At 41.7% G+C, this 19996-nt stretch overlaps 1 protein-coding gene across 1 annotated transcript in view; it reads right to left on the bottom strand.

The window, feature by feature from the left end:
• spata20 (spermatogenesis associated 20) overlaps nt 1–19996 on the bottom strand; it is a 41369-nt gene that overhangs the window by 13759 nt on the left and 7614 nt on the right. Inside the window, exons 10-15 of the mRNA XM_053414464.1 lie at nt 19211–19423; nt 18700–18892; nt 16769–16937; nt 10597–10805; nt 3945–4144; nt 2293–2373 (exon numbers count right to left, since the gene is read on the bottom strand). Of these exons, the coding sequence (XP_053270439.1) occupies nt 2293–2373; nt 3945–4144; nt 10597–10805; nt 16769–16937; nt 18700–18892; nt 19211–19423 (1065 nt within the window). The remainder of the gene's footprint in view (nt 1–2292; nt 2374–3944; nt 4145–10596; nt 10806–16768; nt 16938–18699; nt 18893–19210; nt 19424–19996) is intronic.

The following is a 19996-nucleotide window of genomic DNA, read 5'->3' as shown; positions in this document are numbered from 1 at the left end:
TTACTGGATAATTTCATCTCTGCCTAGCCAAGATAGCTGCTACTACCACTAATGGCCAGCTGTTCCCACAACATCTGGAGGAAAACACACCTATACATACGTACATACGTATACATTGATACACACACACAGACACACACTCTTACTAGTTTCCCACCTCCCCCTCCATCTCACTCTGAGGCTCAATGTAGCCTAATTAGATAAAATCTGGATCTGTCATATCACTGACAGACCTCTCCAGAAGAATCTACACACACGCCAAACACGCATACACACACACACACACTCACACGCAGACACACACACTTATTTCATTGTATACCTACAAACAGAGCACTTTTCCTCCTTCTATTTAGTGTCGCAGTGAATACATTGTAATGCCACACATTCTAATTACAAAGTTCATATTAAAAGTTTAGTAAGTTTTGGTAATAAAGAAACAGCACCTCACACTAGGGAGCTCTGAGTGACTCTTGTCCTATTTTTAGTCTACCTGTACTCGTTCTCATTTACCATCTTATTGCTCCCATTGGCAAAAACCTCTCCTTCCTGCGGTCACTGTCCATCTCTTTCTCATCCTCCCCTGTTCGAGGCCTTTACAACTCCATTCCTCTCAAGCCCTCACCTCTACCATTAGCAGCCATGGACCAACACCCTCAATCAGGCTGAGGGTCTTATTAGTTTGAGTTGAATGCATAAAAAAGCAATTAGGATTATGTTAATCAGGGTGATAATGTTGCAGAAGGCAATAAATGTGAAAAACAAAAGTTTTCACCTATCCCTACTGCTTCTTTTGTTTTTAACACCATTATACAACAAAAGTGCCTTCTCCCCATGTGACTACCTTGACTGTAATAAAGCCTAGTAAGTACCGGGCCCTGGCTGAATGAGACAAACGTGCGACCAGTTTAATGATAGATCCGTCCAGATAATGGTTTGCTCTCTCTTGGTCTCTGTCTCTCTGCAGGGATCTGAAATGGCCTGGTATTACTGCGGTAGCCACCTGAAACTAAGAAACTCATCTATGTTTCAGCACGGCCCTGTGGAGAACGCAGCGAGCAACTTCACACAAGAGCTGTGAAGGGCCAGGTTACTCTGGACGTAGATCTTCTCCTTCTCTTTTATACAGAGACTAATGTCCACAAAAGACTGCTTCTCTTTGAGATTTGTTCGAAACAAACATGGGCGTACTTTTCCTAAAAAGTATAACTCTTGATTTAGCACAGGTTGGTCCCGCTGAGAAGAAAACCCATTTGCTTGAGTTGAATCTGGAGCCTATCTACACAAAAAATTAAGTTAAAATGCAGTTAAGGAAAACTTCTAGTCTGTCTCTTTCAATGTGTAAAAATAAATCCACCTATGTGCACATCTTAATTTCTCTTACATGATATAAATAAGTGTGGAGCAGACACGTAACCAGTAATGGGCCCGGGCAGCACTGGCCCATCCAGCAAACTTTGATCAAAAAGCGATAGGAAGCCACTGTGCAATTTTGGGGTATAATGTCTATATTACTGTGTATTATTGACTGAGCTCTGTTGTGAATGAAAGTTTTGCTGTTACTGGCTTTGTAATGCAAGTTAATCATCACATGTTTGTCTATCTTCACCCCTTTTTTCTACTTCTTCTTTTAAAGTCCTTTTTTGTGGTAAAAGATGGACCACCCACATCCAAATGCCTACACCATAGGGGTAAAAATAATAAGTCTGGTTTTTAATGTGTAGAATTATCGTAACATTTGAAGTTGAAGCTCCTGATAATCGTGGCCATAGGAAACATCAATGTTGGCCATCCTTACAGAATGTAAGCTTGAGTCAGACTGACAGCTCTCCATTCCATAATCAGCAGCTTGTGTCAGGGCTGGCAGGAATACACACACAAACACACATTAAATGTCTGCAACAGAGCCACTGGGCATTTAGATGTTAAAAAAGGGTTTTAAGGTTAACTCATACCTAGAAGAGATAGCTGGGAAGTAAAAATGAGAGGAGAGGAGAGGAGAGGAAGACACTGTCTGACCTTTCAAGAACCAGACTTAAACCAGCCAACACTCCAGGCACTGTCCTAGGTCAGTCCCACTCCTACTCTGTGAGTGTATGTTAGTCTGTGTCCATGTTTCCAACGTTACCGGGAATCTGCCGTCTCTATAAAAGCTACTGATGGCGGAGTCAGTCAATACATGTCTATGTGCTGTGACTAGCTTTATTGGCTGATGACGCACTTGTTCTGATGACAGGTTTGTCAAGATGATGCATTGCTCTATCAAGCAAACACACAATCCCAAATGATTACCTTATGTGGTAGGAAGAGGGAGTTGACTGCTGCCAGGAGGCTTGTGGTGTCCGGGGCATCCCTCTGGCCACAGATCACGATCTAAAGCAAGTAAAAGTGGAGGAGTGAGAACGTGGAGGGAAGGGAACAGGGACAAGGAGGGATAGTTAACGAGATGAAAGAGTATGAATAGAGTGAAATAAGAGGGGAGAGGTGACGAATAAAAGGAGGAGAGAGGGGGAGGAGGTGATAGAGGTCAGTACTGTATTTGTAGCGATAACAAAGGGGGCAGGTGTTTTCTCTGGGACTGCTTCACCTTGCCTCGCCCCTGAGCTCATTACCCCCGCCCCGTCGCCCTGTCTCATCCTCCGCAGGTCACATATGATGGACGGAGGGGCTAACTATCCCCCGTTCTCTTGCCTCATTCAATTCCCTTTTTCCTTCGTTGGCTGTAGCAAATTCTTTCAAAACAAAACTTTTCTTACGGTGACCAAGATACTTCAGGGTAACTGCAGTGCTTTGCAACTACACTGGTTTCATTGGTTTCAGGCAGAGGGTGTTAATATTTAAAACCGAAGTATATAACTGAGGCTCAATAACTCAAAAAGCCGTTTAAATGCATAACATCTCATAAAACCTGGGAAAAAAGATTTTGAAAGTCCAGGGATTGAGTGTTAATGTATGCAGAGAGCTGAGATAAAGGCCGGTGCCCTCGGATGACCTCCAACTATATTTGTCGTAACATATCAGCCTGTGGTTTCAGGAGACACCTTTGAAAGCAGAGGCTCATCAGAACAGGATTTTTATCATGGTGCTTTGAGCCTGCGCCACAAACTGTGTGTACCTCAGCCAAGGAGGTTATGTTTATTTGTTTGTCCGTCTGTTAGTTAGCAATATTACACATAAATTATCCTTATCTATTAGTCAACCAATTATTCTCTTGATCAAATTCTGAATCTGTTATTTTATTGTGATGCAGCAACTACAAAAAACATGCATTATTAATAACCGAAAGTGAATGGAGAGGTTATGGCAATGTCTGAATAGTAGTGTACAATTTCAATACTGCACGACTCATAACAAAACAAAATAGTGCAACTCTGAAGTGAAAAACTCTGGTGGCTGCTTTAGCAAGTCTAGTTTACTTAATCACTGATTGTCACTTCAATGCATAATGAAACTGAGTCAGCACAGCCAATACGGGGATGTTCTTTGTTTCACCAGGGTCTTGCTCGGCCTTTTGTTCAGCTGCTGTGTATTGTTTGGTTCAATCGGTAAACGTAACGTCTATTGTTCTCGCACAATTTGTCAGGAAAAGCAGGAACACTTGCCTCCAGTGGGCGGACATGAGAGTGAGCCAAGGAAACACACCCACACTTCAGGCTAACATGGGGTTTAGGGATTTACAATGATGGTGGCTCAGCGGTCCCAGTCAAACACATTTAAACTGAAAAAAAGGACAGTAGTTGATTTGCATTTTGCTAAAACTAAAGATATCCAAATAAGAATATAAATGAAATAAGCTTGCTGACTACAGCATCTGTTCTAACTTTTCAAATAGTTTTCAAATACTTTTAGTGTTTTCTTACACAAATTAAATCCCTCTGGAGACTGAACTTACTTGGAGAGCCCCTATTGATTTGTGTGTGCCGTTGTGTGAAGCTGAGAATAACCTGTTTAAGGGTGTAGTGCTGGGCCATAAGAGATCGGACCATTTCAGGGAGGGCTATGGGAACCCTGGTCAGACGGTCAGAGAAAGCAGTCAGCAGTTGTTGGGACCTCTGAAGCCACTCCTGTCTTCCAGTGTAGTGGGACAGACGCAGGAGATTGGACGCAGACACTGAGTTAGCACTGGGCTCAGCTCCGTCTTGATCTGAGACACAAAAGATACAGAACATAATAATAAGTTGAGACGCACACTGTTTGCCCTCTTATCCCATCCCCTGGAACACAAACATCACAGGGTAACAACGTGTGGGGTGATGTGATTGGACGACCTCATGACTTAGCCCTGTTAAGTCATTGGTCCTTATCTCTTATCCGTGTCCAGTGAGAGCCTGGAGGTGATCTTCTCATGACCTATGACCTCGCTGCATGTCTGCTGCTTAACATCACCCGAAGAGTTAGATCTGAATGTGTGTATATTTGTGGTTGTTTTTTTTTGTGTGTAAGAGAGAGAGAAACACAAGGTGCTTTGAGGTCAGACTCATATTTTTGATTAAAGATGAACTACAGTAACTGCACTGCGGTTTTATTCATCTGCCGACCAGTGCAGTTTCTGTGTACATATTTCTACATACTTTTCCCCCCAGATTCATATGAGGTCACTGTGACGTTGACCTTTGCCCTCCAGGCACCAAAATCCAATCAGTTCATCTTGGAGTCCAAGTGAAAGTCTGTACCAAATTTGAAGACATTCCCATAAACGTACTTTGTGAGGCAGTTTGTGAGCTTGACCTTTGGCGACCAAACTCAAGTGATATGATCTTTCAGTCCATGAGAATGATTGTGCCAAATGAGAAAGTTTTCCTTGATGGCGTTCCACAGACCTCACCTCTATAAGGCGAGTAATGTGCTTTGTGAGGTCACCTTGACCTTTCACCACGAAAAAGGAAGCAGATCATCCCTGAGCTCAAGTGAATGTTTGTTCCAAATTTGAGGAAATTCCCTCAAGACTTTGTCGAGATATTGCTTTCTTCATGAGAATGGGATGGACGAACCAGCATAATGCCTTTGGGCCACTGGAGGTCGGCGGCGCGGACGCACAAAAACAACAAAGGATCTCTCCCACTGATCACACACACACACACACACACACACACACACACACACACACACACACACACACACACACACACACACACACACACACACACACACACACACACACACACACACACACACACACACACACACACACACACACACACTGTGTTAAACTGTACACTGAGTATATAATATCTCTTTTGACAACCATGACTTCATAATCACAAACAGATGCACACCATTGCATGACTGAAATGCAGTAATTTTTTCATTTTATTTTGCTCTATGTTTCAATTCTCCTCAAGCCCCATGAAATAATTTACATTACAAAAAGACCCATTTAAGTTATAGTGCTGTTACACTATATACTGTTACACTCTGACACTTGGCAGAAGTGCCTCTCCCTATCCGCCTAATCCATCCAATATAGTTCTTATTTAGCAGCACACACACTGTTTTGCCACAGAATTTTCGTATTGGTAGTAGAGGCCATTCGCCGCTGGAGATTCCTTACGGCCAAGATCACGACTGAGCTATTGCTGAAGCAACCGTGTCAGAGTAGCATGGTGGTCCTGAGGTACTCGGATTGTTGACACAGGCGGTCGTGGTCTTGGCCGCCAGGAAACTCCAGAGCCATTTCTCTCCTTAAATTGTGTGTGTGAGAAAACCAGGCTTAAGTAGCCGTGTCTGAGGACATGGAGGGGTAGGGCAGGATGAGGGACATCTCTGACTGGAGGCAATGAGGTGGTTTATGAGTTTGGTTTCGGCATAGATCTGAAAATGAGCGTGGCTTTCCAGATTCCGTCTCACGAGCAGTCGCTGGTGACAAGTGGTCATCCATATTTTATATAAGGGTGTTAACCTTTACATATATAAATGTCATCACGCGGAGATGTCCCAAATTGTTGACTCTTCGAAAGCCTTGGCCCTGCAAGGTCCACAACCCTTTGAAACACTAGGTGGCATTATGAGCCTTGTTAAACCCATTATTGCATATTTTTTTAATAAACATTAATGTATTTCGTCATATAATTTTGTTTGCAGGTCAAATTTAAGTACAGTATCAAATTTAAGTACAGTATCACTTTAAACACCAACTACACTTCTATTCATTTTTGAGAGTTGATGTTTACAAAGACATTTCTAAACTTGTACATTTTGAACGTTCGTCAAATGGGAAGACAGCTGAGCAGATCAAGACAATTTGAAGAAACTCTGCTGATTCTATTTTAATTTAAAAGCCGATACTGTATATCACTTTCACCTTTCTTATCAAATACAAACACATAGACCGGAGTAAGGCAAGGCTGTAAGATGGAGAGTGACAGCCTGGTGGGGTAATTCGTCTTGCAGTGACAGGCTACGCTGCTGAGACAGATACCCACACTGCAGCGGCTGTAGCGTCCCTAATGGGCTCCAACCCGACCAGCAGCACCACAATAATGGCACAGTCAAGACTCTCAGATGAGAAACCTCTCACATGTCAGCTCTGATAAACACACGTACCTGCAGGTGTGATGGCGAGACAGGCGTTCCCCACACACACCCACACACACACACACATAGACACACACACACACACACACAACCATCATCTCTAATCTGTCAACAGTTCCTAACAAGAATAACTATTAGCTTTTTCACTGTTTCCATCTTACAGCTGTGCCATCTTGTTAAAGTATTGTTACAGTTCTGGCACCTGAAACATTTTTTAATTTTCAATTTTGATGGTTTGATCTTAACGTGGACGTTAAACATTCACACATGAGAAACGGAAAAATCTGTTGCACACCTTAAAATAGTTAAGAGCATTCGGAACCAAACCCAACTGGGATTTAGTCTCAAAAGGGGGTGAAGCATGAAGTGGACAATGTGATGGATCAGGAGGTACAGTGGGTTGTCCACTAATCAGAGGGTCGGTGGTTCGTTCCCTGGCTCCTCCAGTGCACATGCCAAAGTTGCCTTGGGTAATATACTGAACCCCAAAAAATATAATGGCAGTTGTGTGATAGAGGAGGTGCAGAATGTAGTCACATTGTATGAATGTGTGTTTGATTGGGTGAGTATGGCTTGTGTTGTAAACAAGCAGTTTGAGTGGTTGATAAGACTAAGAAATTTATATACAGTCCATTTACTAGAGGATGGATTTTCGAACTGACAATAAAATAATACAAAAACAGTCGAGAAACTAGCAAAGACGTATTAATGCAGTAAGATTAGAAAAGTGGTTTTACATTTTGTTTCATGAGAAAGACATCATGCTGAGTTAAGATGACAGAGAACATAACAAAAAAATATATATGTAAAAAGACAACAACCCATTTATACAGTTGGTCTGTCGAGACCGTCAGAGAGAGAAGCACGGGAGTAAAAAAAAACAAAAAGAAACAGAAAACTGGATCAGGGTTGGAAACTTTGGACTGACAGATCAAAGTTAAATGTCTGCATGTCTACAAGGTGTCAGCTTTCAGAGCTGCCAGCAGACGACAGTGTAGGGAGTGAACTGGCAGCCGAAGAAGGGCTGCGGTTCACGTCAAGGTCAGACCCCTTTATATTTATATCCCGTCAGTGCTTTGGTACAAAAAACCCTAATTTAGCCACAAACACTGAAGTAATGCAGCTTTGCAACAATAAACTACCACCTGTAAATCATCATAACTTTGACTGATGATACTCTATTGAATCTTTTAGAAGACACACTGAACTCCTGCTATTCTGATTATCTTTCTGGAGGGGCTGTGTGTGAAACGTCAAATGTCCAAGTCATCTGCTGCACACATTCTCCGGATAGTTTTCTGCCAGTAGCCTAGTCCAAAAATAAAAATAAATGTCCATAGCTCATGTGAGAAAACAGTAGGGAAATATATGGAGAATTCACGAGAGGGCATGTTGATGACATATCTAATATTTAACAGATGCAAAACTGGAAAAAATACATATGTATTAGGATGAAGAAGAGGTGCCATACATGTAGAGGACACTAAAGAAAAAACTTTAACCCAAACCTGTGTCTGAACCTGACCCAGGCCTAAAGCAGTTAAAGTAAGCTGAGTTTGTGTTACTCTGTCCCTGTTTGTGTTACTCTGTCCCTGATACAAATGGTTATTGCTCGTTTTCACAGATTACAGACACAAGAAGTGTGAAAAAAATCAGACCAGTCGACGTGACCGACCAGAACCCGAATACTATTGAAAACATGCACTACTGTGATAATATTGTGTTTTATGTGCATTGGCAGGGTGTATAGCTGTCTCTGATTAGTAGTAAGATACAAAGACATAGCATGGCATTCATCAATTTAATATCAAAGGTGCAAATAAATCTGCAATTTAAAAACATTAATCGGACGTAAATTTATCTTAGGATATTTGTTCAGAACAATGAAGATATTGGTTAATAAGGTCCACTGATATTACTGCACAACAAAAGGCATTTCATTATTGTGGGAAGAAGCTGCAACAGGGAGGTTTATGAACTGTCAACTGGTTATTATAATACCACTACATAATTTAGTTGTGGGACATTTTTTTCACATTTTCATGTCTGCAAGATGGTGCATCCTGGAACAAAAGACAGTTTGAGGGCAACGCAAAACAAAGACATACCCACAAAAGAAGGAAAATGCAGTAAATGAAAAAAGTGGATGAAGTTATGACTCAAAAGAGATGAAAAGATCTCGAGGTAGATCCAGGATTTCAGATTCCCACTGTACATTGTGTGTGCCGTTTCAATCCGTCAGACGCAGATGGCCCGAGACACGGAATGGAGACAGATTTGACAGGTCTTTTGATCAAAGTAGCCGAAGATTCAGAGCATCAGTCGTTGAGTGCTTTCATGCCGGAGGAGTTCAACTGTGAGAAAGTGAGTGAAGGCGGCATGCTACTGGAGGAAGATGAGGTCAATATACCTCTGCTGTTATCCTCTAGCCACTCATCTAGCCATCCATCCATCTATCCTTGCCTGCCTATTCTCCTGTGGCTGAACTGTAGCAATGGAATGAAACTGGCGGCGATATTAGGGCAGGTGCTTCCATCTTGTTAAGCTCTGGATTGATCAATGAGGTGTAGGATATAGGCAGGCGAGACACTAGGGATGAATGAGTGAATGAATGAAGGATTACACCCATCTGTTAGAAACAGACTGTTCAAATAAATTACAGCTATTCATTCACGCTTCTTCTGTTCCTTTAAATCAATGGGGTTGAATTAAAGCAATGTGTTGATATTACGCAACTGTCTGCAGAGTAGTGGTATAATTTATTCATCTGTCTGAGCAATCCATCTATCTTCGAACCCCGGCTAAGCCACAGGGGCACGCGGCTGCAGAAGTGCCGTTAATCCTTCACCTGTCCATCAATACTCCCCTGCATCTCTCAACCAGCAGCGGTAGCATCAATACCTCACTTATTTTCTACTCGGTTTTGTCCCAGACTCAAGTTACTCACCAATTACTGCATGGATCGAAACAAAACCTCGTACAAAAATTCCTCTTGTCTAAAGGATGGAACATACTGACTCACTGATCCTTTCACTTTTTCTCTGGTGCTACCATTACATTACATTACATGTCATTTGGCAGTCGCTTTTAACCAAAGCGACTTACAATTAGTGCATCACCAACAGGCTAAAGTTCTTACTTTTCCAGGGACATATATCTCAATACCTACTCGATGAATCAAATGTCAAAACATTTGTGCAGACATTTATTGTTACAAGAAAATTAATATGAAAAGACAAAGAGCGACAATGAATGACATTTGACTTTGGTCCAAAGATCCTGAAAACTGTTGGATTGCTTCCCCAAAAAACTGATTCCAATACATACAACAGGGTTCATACACATTTTGACCAATGGATTTCCATGACTTTTCCATGACTTTTCAATAACTTTAAACCAAATTTCCATGACCGAACATTTTGTGAAATCTCGGTGTATACGCCAAAAAGTGACAAAATGTAGCATTCAAACTAACAATGAGAATTCCAAGGCATACAGTATACCTTAAATGACACAACCCAAGTATGCCTGCTTATATTTTAAGCGTATTTCTTTAAAAGCATATGAATTATTTAAAACTCAGCATAATGAACGACATGAAAATATGAATATAACAAATTTCCATGACTTTTCCAAAACTTTTGGAAGATTATTTTTTTCCATGACTTTTCCAGGCCTGGAAAAACACCAGGTTTGACAGGACCGTACGAACCCTGATACAATGATGTTCCCATCAGTAACATTCTGCAAAATAAATCAATCTTTAAAATTGCTGGATCATTTCGAAATTGCATGAGGTAAGAAAAGCGATGCCCATTGGATTTGAATGTCTCTTTCACCCCGCAGCCCAGAGTGTGGCATGTATTGTGCCTCATCACATGGCTGGCAATGGAAATGTGGTGTTGTTGTGTTGAAGGCTTGGAAGTTACAAATATGTGCAGTCTCATCTGAGGCTAAATTAAATTTACCTTGGTAATTAATCTCATTAGCGTCAAGGGATAATAAAGATGTAAGATGGAGCCTGCTGATATGGGGTGACTGATGAGAATTTGTATGGCTCACCCTCTTTGAGTTGCAGCAGCACGGTGCTGTCGCTGGGATCGCTGCAGAAGAAGCCTCCGCCCACCTCATCCCAGAACAGCGTGTCCTGCCGGAGCTGCAGCTCCTCGGCCCACTGCAGCCACTCAGTCTGCAGCGTGGCCTCGTACAGGTCCAACAAGCCACAGATGATGAAAGCATAGTCATCCAGGAAGCCGGAGATGGGTGGAGAACTAAAGAATAGAAAAAAATAAGAGGAATAGGGAAAAAATGCAAGATTAGGAACACTTTTCATAAATTATCATTCAATAGATGAATGTGAGGTATGGTGAGATTTGTGACTGTTGGTGAACTAATACAGCCTATCATCTTTTGTATACCAAAGGCTTGTATACTGGGTTTGAAAAAGATCAAGCTATGTTGTTTTTCCATCACCCCAGTATAGAAACCCAGAAGAATAGACTTTAAAGTGAGACTAGAAAAAGCCTGAAGGAATTATTTGGGACAGTACAGAGCTACAGTGTGATATACATAGAACACTGAGTGTGTAATCTCTCCCTGAAGCAGTTCTCTCTGTGTGAAGTTACCCTTGTGCACAAACACAACTGTGAACACGCTCTTTGAAGTTTCAAGTGATGCAGGACAGTAATTAGTCAAATCTGACTGCAGTTACGCCGCCCCACCTCCCTCCGCCATCAGTGTTCCACCTCTTCCTTCAACTGTCTCAATACAGAACGCTTTCTTCTCACTTATGCACCCTTTTTTTTGTTTAAACTTTTTCTATATTTGAATTTGCTGAATTCCACTTTGAACTCTTCTCGACACCTGGAGTTTCTTTTCTAAACCAATATGTCTCATTGCCTGGTGTGTCATTGGATTTTATTGTGTTCAGAACTGACAAGTGCCCTTCCCAATGTCCTGACATTATACAGCATAACCAATTAACTCAGCACAAACTCAACTTTGAAACAAGTTTCTATGCTCGGATGTTCTCTCCTCCAACAAAGCTGCAGACCAACCCCCCTCAGCTCCTACATAGCCCCTCTATCTAGGTGAGTGCAGGGGGACGGACGGTGACAGGAACCCAGATATAGGGCTGTGTCAGGCCAGGCTGGTGGTCAAGAGGCTGAAAAAAGGAGGAGGAAGAATTGAGGAGACGAAATGCATGAGGAGGTCATGGGGACATCAAGAGTAATATCTCGGCCTATCTGACCCAGACCGAGTGGTAGCAGACTCAGAAGTAGGAAGGGGATGGCCTGCACTGTTACACAAGACAGGATGTTTATGCTACAACTTCCAACACCTTTCTTGTCCTATCTATGCACTGTGAGTAACCAGTGTCCAACTATCATCAAACAAAACACTGAACCGAGAGATAACACTGAGGCGCGCTGCTCTCGAGAACTAACAGTTCCAAACGTGCTAGAGGCCTTGCACTCTACTTGTTTTTCTAAAATCAGAACTACTTTCAGGTTTCCATTGTGCCTCCCGCATTTCTTCTCCTCATCTACACACACAGGTCAGGGCTAGAATAATACCTCACGGACACTCAGCCCCGGAAATCTCAAGCCTGAAAATGTTAGGCCTCATTGTTGAAGTATTTTCCTTTGTAACACCAAAAGATCCAACTTGAACCTATCCCCTCTGATAGAGCAGGGATTTTGTCTTTGTAACAATTGTCGAAGCAATTTTCAGAGTGTGTGTCACCTTCTAGCCCTCATTCTGGTCTGTCAGCCCGTAATGTGCTGATTACTGCCCCCCCAAGTGGCTGTAGAGGAGAAAACACCCAGCCAGGGATAAACTGAGGCAAGACTTCTAAGAAAACAAAGTAAAGGAAGAGGAGGAACTGGTTGGTTTGGTTAACTTTCCCTCCTCTGATAGAGAGCAGCCATTTCCCTAAGCTTTTTGATGGCAAACCTCTGGGGCCTGTCTCGCACACAGTGGATAAAGGCTGTACTACACGATGCTAGAGGAACACCAACATTCTCACAACTCATCCTGCAGGGAACATAAATGTCTGTACTAAAATTTTATCGCAGTCCACCACAGAGTTGTCCACCCCAGCCTTGTATCATTCCTATAATACCCCTGTACTCACCAAAGTAATTGCTGACATTTGACAACACAGCAGTTTAACTGCAATCAGGCTCGACGGGGAAGCAAACTGCTTATTTGAAAGTAAAAGTTAAGTGTTTCTGAAATGCCAGTAATCATCTCCTTAAAGAGGAAAACTATGATCAGTGCTAAGAGTTCCCACACATTGTAATCTATATTCTGACCAGGCAGCACAAAGACTGCGGGTGGGAGGCTCACTAGTTGAGGGCAGGATTAAAGTGAAGGAGTGAAACATAAATACGCATCAACGAAATCAAAACTGTACCTGTTACTGTATTAATGCTTGCTATCGATCTATCTATCTATCTATCTATCTATCTATCTATGCATCCATCTATTCATCTATCAAACACATGTATCATGAACCCTTCATCTTATTAGCTTCACACTTGGCATATGTATTGTTAAGGGCAAAAGAAACAGCAGCGAGTTTGCTATTGGTAATATTTATAAACTGTAAATACACAGGCGACCAGCATAAGTAATGTTATCGATCATTACACCAGCGCTTTAGTAACAGCAGGCGCGTTGTCCGAATGACAAATGATTTTCCAGTCCGGGGTTCTGTGTAGACTCATTCTAGCTTCAGTGAACTTTGAATAAACAGGTTAACAACGCTGTGTGCAGCAGCGTTGGTGCAGTTTCAGGGTTCTGTGGGCCGAGTCTAATAGTTGCACAAAACGCACCAAGTTGCTAACATTCTATCACACAGAGCAGTCCTCTAAATATGCGTGATTTTGTATCCATATTTCTGCATTATTCCCCTGGGCATTGGTGAAAATGTCACAATGCTAAAGACAGATAAATTATTCCTGTATATAGCCTTTTAGTCTAGATCTGCCTCAAAAAGAATTTTCCCTTTCTATCCATCCAAACAAGCATCGTGGAAATCTGTTCAGCAATATTTACTTTATCGTGCTGACAAACAAACCAACCAACAAACATACAGGCTTGAAAAAATATAGGCATTAAACTTTAGGTCCCATCAGGTTCGCTCTGCATTATGATTTTTAAATCAGTAACACTTTCTACTCATGACCCTTTTCCCACACTAACAGACTCCTGGCCCGGACCTCACTCAATCACAGCTTGTTTCCCCCTCCGGAGGATACCCCTTTTTTCACAGGGTGACACGTTATCAGGCTGAGGTGACTCCAGCCACCTGAACGACAACCTGACACAAGACCTCAAGAGGGCCTCACTGATACACAAACAAAAAAATGTAAAAAAAAGTCTTTTGAAAATTCCCCACAGCCTTTTCTCGATCACACCTTTATAATAGCGCCTGCTAAATGAGTCATTTCCATGAGAAGAAAGATAAAACGCCTTGTCAGTCTACCGTATAACAGCATTATTACAATAATAGCTTCATAATGGTTCTCATGCACCAGCTACTTCACACCCCCCTCTAATAAGCCACAGAGGGAGAGACCTATTGGCATTATATGGGTTACACTACCACTTTGAATACCATCATTTCTAAAACTGCAGTGAACTTTATGTAAGAAAATAATTTAATATGCCTGCCTTTGCTACAGAATGTACTGTACATGGTGCTTTCCCATAAGAGAGAAAGAGTAAAGATGCCCTTATAAATAAATCCCCCATTAATCATTGTAGCCGGTGTTTGTTTTTCTACAACAATCTGCAGACCCTTGGTGTTTGTCACACATTCCCTTGTTCCTCATCTGATGGCTCTTTGTGCACCAAGCAATATGGTGACGCCTCATTCTTCATCTTATTCTTTCTGATCACTGAATCTCTTTTCTCCGCTGAAGACCACAGGACACACTCCAAAGGCAGTGTAAGACTGACTTTTTTTTTGTTGTGTTAAATCTTCAGTGTGAGGCAGGGAGGTGTAATAAAAAAAGTCAGCTTGATAAAGCATAAGAATACAAGGGGCTCAATTGTTTAGTTTAATAAATCATATTCGCTGGCAATTAATACTATTAGTCTTAGTATTAGACATGTCGTTTGATGACATCATGAAGCACATCGGGACAATGGGAGTTATCTTCACCACCATCACTGACACCAATTGATTGATTATGATGAAGGTAACAGTTTGGGAAAAACATTGTGCTCTTTTGTTAAAAAATGTATAAGACACGTGTGGTTGCAGTATCTAGCACGATTAAACAATCAATAATCATTGACTAAGAAATCTCTGTGAAACAGACTGCATGGGACCAAATCAAGTAGGGATGAGTCAACAGCCTCAGTGTTCTCAGGTCTCCCCCCTGCTGCCTTGAGACACCCGGTAAGACTCTTAACCACACAGTGCCAGGTGAGGGCCACAGACAAATATATGGCATCAGCTCCTCCACACTTCCAGAGCCAATTAACCTAGTTAGTCTCAGCACCGACCATTTCTCCCGGTAAACTAGTCCACAGCCCATATGTGCCTGGCATGACAGAGTGATTTACCAATGTATGGAAACTAAACCAGGCTCAAGAAAAGGGCCTTGGTAAGCATTCTCGGTGCTGAAACCCTCATACATTTTGGACAATTATGAATGAGACAAAGACTGTGGAACCAGGACAGTGTTTAGGTACGAGTGTGTGTCTGTATCAGGCGAACATTTAAACAAGTGCATTTCATCATGGGTTTTGTGGGAATCCTCCTTGCATATTCTTCTGCTGATTCAGTGGCATTTCACACTCACTCACTCACTGTAACTAGGGCACAGGGCTGGTCAACAGAACAAAGACACTTGGACAATCAACAGCAGACAGTACATTTTCAGGGACAAGTTTTTGTGGCCAGAGTTTTCTGGTTTCCATTCATAGTTTGACCAATCACTTTTGAGCAGGCTTTGGTTGCCCAAGGGTTAACAGGGGAGCAACAGAGGTGGAACACATAGACTGAAATGCATAGGCTATCTGCTTTCAGTTGTCTTGTGTTTATTACCTGTTGAGAACATGTCCACTCTGTGGCATCCTGACTACTCAGACTTAACAGTGTACAGCATATGAAAGACAAACTCTTGGCCCGGGTATACAATGTCTACAATAGAGGCCCCCAAATATTTACCCCGGAGGCTAACTGGTCAGACGATAGCAGGTGGGCCCTAATATTAGACTTAAGGTAACCTGGTTATTCTGAGTATGTTATACTGTGTCCTTATGACTGGGTTAAATTGTTTTACTATTTGGTTAGAGCACGTACATTTCTGCTGGACAAACCTATTGTCTTGACCACATTCAAACAAGACTTAACTAAAACTAAGTTTAATAAATCAAAATAATTTTGAGTATCAATAATTGATCAGAAGTGTGCTTTTAAATATACTGCAAGTATTCAGTATAAAAGTACTTGCTGACTACAATAGTCTAAGTAACAGTCTACTACATCATTTTGGTCGAGGCGCTTCTGAAACCATTTCAGGTGATTCTTCATCAGTGATAGTGCTGCTGCAGGGGGCGGAGTCTAATAATACCTGCCCACTCTGATTGGATCAGTGGACCTACCGTCTCCTTTTTGATTACTTTTAAATATTAAAATAAAACAAGTGAACATATAACGCACTGCATGGTCAAATGTAGTAAAGAGGAAAGTACAATATCTGCTATTTTTGCTGATACATGTAGTAGAGTAAAAGTGAAAAGTACCTGAAAATAAGTCTACTTAAGTTAAGAACAGATAGTACATGAAAAATCGACTTAAGTACAGAAACAAAGTAAGTGCACTTTGTTATATCCAACCAGCGGCTGTATCTTAGGACCAAACACCTTTAAAAGGAAGTGATACACAGTGCACGGGATCAATGGTTCATTCCCTGTGAGCAATGTGAAAAAAGGTTCTGAATCAGAAACGTTTTAGTGCTTTGTCACAGTCAAACAAACGGCAGCTACCTTTTCTGATTAATAAGTCGAACAGGGAAACATATCTGGGTGTCTAATTTATTCTCTCATGTGCTGTAGCACCGTGTAATGCTTTGACAGTAGATTCCGTAAGTCACCAGAAGTTATTATGACTTGTTAATTTATTCAAGTGACAGTTGTAATCACAGCTTTTATTCTAACTGCTTTTCATATTCTCAGTATAAAATGCATGTATATACAGAAAACAGGCTCTTACATCTGTTGCACCTCCATCTCGTCTCCGCGGTAACAGGTTCGGAGGATGGTCTGCCGTTCAGCGTCCCACAGGTGGTCCTTGAGGAAGTAGCCAGCCTGCACGGCCCTCTCCAGCAGGGCCTTGTCCCCCAGCACAGCTCCAACACGAGCGTAGGCCGACAGCATCAGGCCTGAAGAAGAAGAAATGGTAGAGATGGTCATTGGTGGTTGTAGTGAATTGACTTACTCAGCTAAAGACAACATGTCCTCTCTCAAATGAACGTGACGCCACAACTCACTCTTTCAACTTTCCTTGTTCTCGCTCTTTCCTGCTCTCTTCCCTCTCTACATCCCTGCTCTCCTCTTTCATGTGGCGTATCAAAGCCAGGCGAGTGCACAGCCCGGGCTTCAAAGTGCTGCAGCCGAGGACAGGTGATTAATGGAGGTGTTTCTTCATTAGAGAGGAGAAGGGGAGTCTTGTTTCTAATTGGAAAGTTCTCGGGATCGCAGCGCCTCATTAGCTCACTAACACAGCGTGTCTTGAGACATCAGGCCTGGGAGAAAGATTTGTTGGTGTGTGTGTGTGTGTATGGTTATGTATGTGTAATGGGCTCTCTGTTCTTGTATGTAACCATATGCTGGACAATGTGAGATTGTCCACATTGACATGATTGATGATAAATGTGTGTAATAATCTTTGGATGTTGACCATCAGTGAGTTTATGACAACTCTGCCTCAGAGGTTATGTTTTGGTTTGTTTGTCTGCAGGATTTCACAAACACTCCTCAACAGAGCACCATGAAATGTGGTGGAGGGGTTGGGCATGAGCCAAAAAAGAACCCATTAAATGTTGGTGAAGATCCAGATCAGAGGACGAAATCCAGGATTTTTTTTTTCCCGGCTTACTTTAAAATTGGGAGACCGGGTGTTTTGTAACATATGTTGATTTCTCAGAAAATAATTTGTGGATCTTGATGAAACAAACAGACATTTTTACGTGACCGATATTTATGAGAGTGAATAATGTGATCCAGATCTAGTGAATTCAAATCTGGTTTTATAAGAGGAATATTGGGCCTTGGCAGACGAATGCACTCCACTGAGAGCTATTCTAGTTGTTTTTCTAAACCGCCACATTTGGTTGAGTCAACAACGCTTTGTTCTGATTTAGTGCATTTTCACACCTAGATGTGTAGTTTGCTGAATCAGGTTTAAATCAGTTGATGGGTTTGTGGATGTGGAGCTTTGTTTCCTTTGGGTTTGTTTCTTTTCACACAGAGAAATATCCAAGCAAACCGAATCGCATCACAGCAAACCATTTGAGAACTTAAAACTACATTCGTGGTCAGATGTGTTTGTCGTGGGAGCAGGAAAGTTAATACAAGATGTTTCCTGGTTCCTAGTACAGGTTAGTACAAATGTGAGGACAATGACAGCATTGCAGGTAAACACTACGTTAGACACTGTGCTGTTTTAGTTACACTAAATATTTACTGTACTGGTATTGGTATTGTTGAGTATACTTCACCTTGCACATGCATAAATTAACTAAAATATGATTATTTGTTCCAGATATAAATACATTTAAATCACGATCATTTTATTTTAATATTTATATTACATTCATGTATTTAATTTGTGATGAGACATTTTGTTACATATATTTTATGAGCTCAGTTGTCTACATGCTTTTCATGTGTATATGTGTGTATGTAATAGAAACAGTAAATGTAGAAGCTGTGTTTCAGCTCATCTTCATGTCCATTTATCATTAAAAAGATGTGGGAAGTGATATTATTTGACACTGTCTAAAAAAGGGCATAATTTTGTCTCTTTCATTCATCACAAGTGGATTTATGATACCAGAAGAAACTAATACTTCATCAACAATATAGTGATGAAGAAAATCTTCTCCGTGTATTAACAGAGTGTAAACCTGTCGAGACATTTACCATTCCAGGAGGCTAACATCTTGGTGTCCAGATGTGGGCGTGGCCGACTGGTTCTCACTTCTGCCATCTTGGCTCTGGCAGCAGCCAGGAGCTCGTTCACCTTCTCGACACTGATGCCAAAGCGAGCAGACGTCAACTCCACGGAATAACGCACGATCAGCACATTCTGACCTTCCAGCTCCCCGTGGGGGTCCTGGCAACGCACAGCAGAGGAGAAGAGAGGGCGTTCAACAGAGATGAACTCATAATGACTGCAGCAGCTGCCATGTTAATGCCTTAATCGACCCCCTTTAACTCCTTCAAATGCAGTGTGAACTAAAGAGATCAAGCTTTATGTCTTAAGTTCATGCACTTTCATGTAAAGACTTTTCTCTTTCTCTTTCATCTGATAATGCAATAACATATCTTTCCATCCATCCACCCATCCACCTTTTCATTTTTTAAACCAGGCAAAGTTTGCAGAGGCTACATGTGGGTTAGAGTTAATATATTAAATAAAAAGGAAAAGTACCTGTTCAGCAGCAACGTTGCCCTGCTCCTTGACCCCATAGTGGTGCATGAAGATGTCTGCCTGAGTGACAGGTTCACTGGCGCCTTCCACCACGTCTGGCAGCAGCTCCCGAACCTCTGAGGCTGTCCAGACACAGAAAGCACCCTCGCGCTTCTTTGTCCCCCCCGAGGATGGGACAGAGTCTGCATCCTCAGCACTGTAGAAGCCCCCGGACTAATAAAGCAAGCAGCCAGGAATGAAGGAGGGGTAAGGAGAGCGGAAGCTGATATTTAATGGCAAGTGGCAGAAAAATTCAGAAGAAAAGGCCCTTGGACAGAGGCCATTTCTGAATCACCATCTAACATGTGTTGACAAGTTACTACAGATCTGCTCTGTTGGATCTCTAGGATTTCTCCACTATAATAACTTAATTTCAAAAATGTAATACATTAAGACTTTTACAACTGAAGAGAAAGAAATAAAAAAAAAACTGCAGAAAGGTTTACTGGAGCCAATGCTTGAAAGAAAGATAAATAAATAAATTATGCATTTGAGACTCCTCACCCCAGGTCTGTAATGGGCACAGCCTGTTGAAAAAGAAATTAGAAATACTGGCATGCAGTTGTATGCTACTAGTTCTACAAATATTTTTTTACATCATCGAATGAGGTCACCGTGACCTATGACTATTTAGAGTCTTAAATGCAGCTTTTCTAAATTGGAAGATATTCCCTTAAGGCGATATGAGATATCATGATGAATAGGGCAACAACATGCTTTGTGCCTTGACCTCCGACCTTTGAAAAC

The sequence above is a fragment of the Pleuronectes platessa genome, chromosome 21 (genome assembly GCF_947347685.1).
Source record: "Pleuronectes platessa chromosome 21, fPlePla1.1, whole genome shotgun sequence".
Classification (NCBI taxonomy): Eukaryota; Metazoa; Chordata; class Actinopteri; order Pleuronectiformes; family Pleuronectidae; genus Pleuronectes; species Pleuronectes platessa.
The sequence above is the reverse complement of the archived record's forward strand: the minus strand, read 5'-3'. Positions and strand labels throughout refer to the sequence as shown.